General features: G+C 35.1%; 1 protein-coding gene across 1 annotated transcript; it reads left to right on the top strand.

Annotated features, from left to right (window-relative positions):
* The first annotated feature begins 1,749 nt into the window (after positions 1–1,749).
* Positions 1,750–5,305, top strand: LOC125836065 (cation/H(+) antiporter 15-like). The gene is made up of 3 exons (XM_049515150.1): positions 1,750–2,222; positions 2,883–3,848; positions 3,935–5,305. The coding sequence occupies exons 1-3, from the start codon at positions 1,998–2,000 to the stop codon at positions 5,237–5,239; spliced, it is 2,496 nt and encodes an 831-aa protein (XP_049371107.1). The 5' UTR covers positions 1,750–1,997; the 3' UTR covers positions 5,240–5,305.
* Positions 5,306–5,527: the final 222 nt, after the last annotated feature.

Raw genomic sequence — 5,527 nt, forward strand, 5'->3', positions numbered from 1 at the left:
TTATTTTTCTCGTTTTGTGTTAGATATGTACATATATTTTTAGGGATTTTCTTTTACTTGTGTACCGAATATAACATAAATAAAAAAATTATTTTAACAAAAGTCTTGCGGCGACAAGTAAAAAATATTTTTTTATAAAATAAAATGTAAAATATTTTTCTTACTCCACATCAATTCCTCTCACCGTATACCCCCGCCCATTTTAAAAGTTTTTTTGTTAAAATTTATTTTCTAAAAGTATTTAATTTTTTTTATTTCATCTCCCCCTAGTTTAGGTATGAAACTCACACTTTCAATAGTTTAGATATGAAATTCAAAAAATGGGATAGTTTAGGTGTGTTTTTGACACTTATCTCTAACTATATACAAATATTTAAAATCTGTCCATTCTTATCTAGGATTAGTGCACCTTTTATCTGGTGCCATCTATCACATAATGATCTAAGGGTCAATAATTATCCAATCAAAACAACCTCTTAAATCATGGTTAAGCTACAATATCCTTTTTTAATTTCTTTTTATTCCATATTAGCGCCATGTATATAGGAGAGGATCTTTGCTCAATTGCTGCTCTGTTTTCTTTATCCAACGACAAAAACTAATGGTATCTTGAATTTCTTAGCTTTTTTTTTTACGTTCTTTCCAAAAAATCAATTAATTTCCATCCCAAACTCAATTTCTTTCAAATTAATTACTCTATTATTTTCATATTATTTAATAAATCTTCTCACATTTCTTTATATATTCAACTTCTTAACAAAATTAAAGTGCATTACAATATAAATATTGTTTCCCTCTTCGTTTTTCATGAAATCTACCACAAGAAATTTCTACAACTAAATTATATTATACCTTTGTTCTTGTTTCTTGCTATCAGACGGTTAAGAAAGATCAGTAAGAGATTTTTTTCGTTACTCTAGTTCTTCATAATATTATATAGGTGTTCGTTAATACGAGATGAAAAACTATATAGTAACTAAGTAAGTATGTTCATAATGATCACATCCCCTGTTATCATGTTTTTCTCCGTTAACCAAGAAAGGAAAATTATTGTTTCCTCCATTATTGTTTCTCAACTACAAAGTGCAAATAACTTCAACTAAGCAACACAACAAACTTGCATTAAATTATAGATTTGTAATTACAAAATTCAAGCCAAATACACCAAAAGAACTCTATGTTATTGCCTCAAGGAACAATAACCAAACCTCAATTAAATTATCAATTGTCAATATGATGACAATAAACTGCCACTAGATTGTTCTTTTTGATCTTCTGTTGTTGTCACTAATAAATGATTTAATCTTCTCTATTTGTTGAGTCTTGTATCTTTTTTCTCTTGGACATATATTATCCATGGTAAGGAAAAAAAATTTCCAGCAAAAGATAGTTTGCCTCAACAAATTTTTGGGATTTTGGAATTAGCAGAAAAAATTTCAGCGTCCTTCCCGGATTTATTTTCTATCTTGAGAATTTGGTAGTAAGCCAAAAAGATACTGTAGCTTAACTATGATTTAAGAGGTTGTTTTGATTGAATAATTATTGACCCTTAGATCATTATGTGACAGATGGCACCAGATGAATCCCACAACAATTCATGTTTATTTTTTTTATTTTTTTGTCAAATAACAACCTCAATTTTTTTATAAAAAAAATGTTTTAAGCTTCCAAATTGAGCGGAAAACCATTCACTTTGAACAAAGCTTTGTTGGTAAAAAAACAAGTTTTTACTATTTTTCACATGGTGATAACCATATCTTTAGTTTTACTCATGTTCCATTTTATACATATCTCCATTTGTTGTGGTGGCTAAATATCAAAAATAGGGTTGTAGCCAGGGTTGTTCCCTGCCCTGGCACAAGACTAGACAAAACAAAAAAAGGGTGTTCAAGAAAAATAATGTACAAATTTTGATTGTACAAATTTTGTGATTTAAGAGGGAAAAAATCTTTTTGTTGTCGTTATTGTTGTTGTTGTTGAACATTAGAAAGGAAAAAATGGCAGATCCAGAGCCATTGATTGATGTTGGAAAATTAAATGAAAAAGTTCTATGTTATGCACAAACAATTTATAGATTTAATGGAGTTTGGGAAGGACCAGATCCTTTGACACCAATTATCCCTCTTTTCTTTATTCAAGTTTCATTAGCTATCTTGATCACTCGTTTTGTCACCTTTGTCTTAAAACCCACCAGGCAACCTCCTTTTGTTGCTGAGATTATTGTAAGTACATTCTTTGAAATTTTCTTATTTCGATCTGTATGTTCGTTGATTAGAGTTATGCATTTATTAATAACGTAATGATTAGTTATTTTTATCTTCTGCTCTGCATAATATAGTATATTACATTGACTCATAACTTATACTTCCTTCGTGTCATTTTGTTTGTTTTACTTTCTTTTTTAGCATGTTTAAAAAAAGTTGTCTATTTCCTTCTTTTTTTTGACAACTCTTTAATTTTAACTTTCTACGTGCAGTAATTTTCTATATAACTATCTGAATCTTTCATCGTATCAAATACACTCTTAAGATGTGGAATTTGAGATACATTTTTAAAATGTGGCATTTCAAGCGATATTGTAGCTTTTTAAAGGAAACTATAGCCTAAGCATTGCATTACACTCCAGAGAAAATGTTGTTTAATTCTCATGTTCTTGTTTTGTGTACTTAGGAATAAAATTTTGACATAATACATAGACAAACACTCAAACTTGACCTTAGTTGGTAAGTAAGCGTTCTAACTTGGAGAGTGCACATCCAAACACTTCAATTTATACATGACGAGTTGAGGCTAAGTTTGAGTGTCTGTTTAGATATTATGCATTGATTTGGACATTTATACAAAAAAAAGGTTTAAAGAAGAAAGATGATTTTGTTTTGTAGAGTGGCATACTTTTAGGTCCTACAGCACTTGGAAGGATCATGAGGTTCAGGAGGCTGCTTTTCCCAAACTACAACTTCCATGTTATTGAGACAATGGCTCATGTAGCCCTTGTGTTCTATGGGTTTCTAGTGGGATTGCAGATGGATATGAAATCTGTTCTTCGAATTGGAATAAAGGCTAGAAATGTTGCTATTATCGGTATCATCATCCCTTTTGTCATGGGAACAATATTATATTTCTCACTTACTCGCGATGAAGAAGTTAGAGGCTTCATTTTCTATGGTGGTGCTCTTACTATAACAGGGTTCTCTGTCCTGTCTAAGATACTTGATAAACAAAAGATCCTCCAAACTGACATAGGGAAAATGGCTATGTCTTCAGCTGTAATCAATGATATTGGTGCATGGTTTATTCTTACACTAGGATATGTTGTTACAGGGAGTACAGCTAATATACATTGGGCTTTAATTTGCACGATTGCTTACGCCTTGTTCTGTGTCTTTTATCTCCGTCGTGCCATGGGCTGGATCATTAGAAAAATGCCAGAAGGACAAGGGTATAGTGAGTTCTTTATATGTTCAATCCTTGCTGGAATGGCTATTTCTGGAGTTATAACTGATGCTTTAGGGACACATCCTATTATTGGAGCTTTTCTCTTTGGACTTAGTATACCTAACCAAGTGCTTCAAGCAGAAATTATCGATAAGCTTGATGACTTTGTGACGGGCATTTTTATGCCAACTTTCTTTGTTGTTTGTGGACTCAGAACCAATTTCGGACAAATGGGCAGCATTTACGAAATTGTTGGCTACATACTTTTATTTGTTTCAGCCAAAATCTTGAGCTCAATAGCTGCCACTTTCTTCTCTGAAATGACTATTAAGGAGGCCCTGGCTGTTGGAGTACTTAGCAACACCAAAAGTATCATGGCCTTGATCATTATCGAAGCTGGTCAGGCACAACAGGTTGATTTTCTTACCAATCTGTATTTGCTTTTACTGGATATGGATTTTCGACTAACCATTTTGTATTTTGTAAAAATCTTGGCCAGGTTTTGAGCACACAATTGTACTCCCTTATGGTGGCTGGCATTTTGGTGATGACGGCGACAGTCACACCTATGACTATGCTCCACCGTCCCTCGCAGGAAATTGCTCCCCATAAACGAAGGACTATACAGAAGGCAAGAATGGAGGAGGAGCTTCGGGTCCTTGCTTGCATCCATGGCACACATGACATCCCTTCAGTCATCAACCTTCTTGGCTCGTCACATTCTACATCAGCATCCCCAATAACTGTCTTTGCTCTCCAAGTAGTAGAATTAGTCGGGCGTGGATCATCTATGCTAGAAGTACACAACTCAGGGAAACGAGGCTCACGAAGTCTTGGACACGAGGAGACACAAACAAGACAGATCATCACTGCTTTCGACAACTATGAGCTACGATCAGATGGAGTGATGGTACAAGTACTCACAGCAAGGTCTGCTTTGTCCACCATGGATGAAGATATGTGCAACATTGCCAAAGACAAGCGTGTAGCTTTCATCATTCTACCTTTTCACAAACAACGAGGTATCGAGGGTGAAATGGAGGATGTCAACCCTGAAATTCGGGCTGTCAACGAAGGTGTGCTAGCTAATGCCCCTTGTTCTGTGGGAATCCTCATCGATCGTGGCCTCTCTGAGATCAGTGACTATGCAAAAAATATCGTTGTCCTCTTTTTTGGAGGTGCTGATGACAGGGAAGCTCTGGCTTACGCTTTGAGAATGGTTGATCGTCCAGATACACGGCTAACTGTTGTAAAGTTCATTCCAGACGAAGGCGCTTCTGATATAGAGCAAACAGAATTTGCTGATGAAAGTCATGTGAATGTCCAGATTGACAAAGAGAGTGAAAAATTGATGGACGACGAGTTCTTAAACAGGTTCAAGATCAGCACAGCCAATGACAAATCAGTAACATACATAGAACTGTTGCTGAATGATGTGGAAGAAGCTGTCAAGGCCATAAAACTAATGGATCAGCATAACTATGATCTCTACATCGTAGGAAAAGGCCGAGGCGTGGTGTCACCACTAACGGCTGGCCTAGTCGATTGGTGTGACTGTCCTGAGCTCGGGGCTATTGGTGATCTTTTAGTGACATCAGAATTCGACTCCACATTCTCCGTGCTGGTGATGCAACAGTATGTTAAGCCAATTGGAGATGGTTCAGTAAATTCTTATGGATCAATGAGTGAGAGGATAGCAGGCATTGGGATGGACATGGACTTGGACATGCAACGCGCGGATAGTGAATCAGGGGATGTGTTCTCCAGTTTTAGAAGGCGAACGGAACATATGCCACGAGTCTAAACAACACAAAGTCTTAGCTTAGGCTGATGACAAACACTTAAAAGGTTGTAACTTCACATTCAAAAGTTCCTAAATGATGTATTGGTTTTCACCTGGAAAAGATTAATTTAAGTGGGGTTGAATGATGATAGTTTGCTTCATTTTCAGGTAAGTGTAATAACAATGTGAGCTAAATATTCTCTTACACTATTAAACTTGTGACATAAAAATTCAAGAAACTAAAAGTTAAACTAAAACTTGTGACATATTACTATTGGTGTTAACCTAGCAAAAGTATGTAACACTATC

This window comes from Solanum verrucosum, unplaced genomic scaffold (genome assembly GCF_900185275.1).
Source record: "Solanum verrucosum unplaced genomic scaffold, falcon-dt-bn FXZP01000208.1, whole genome shotgun sequence".
In the NCBI taxonomy this organism is placed as follows: Eukaryota; Viridiplantae; Streptophyta; class Magnoliopsida; order Solanales; family Solanaceae; genus Solanum; species Solanum verrucosum.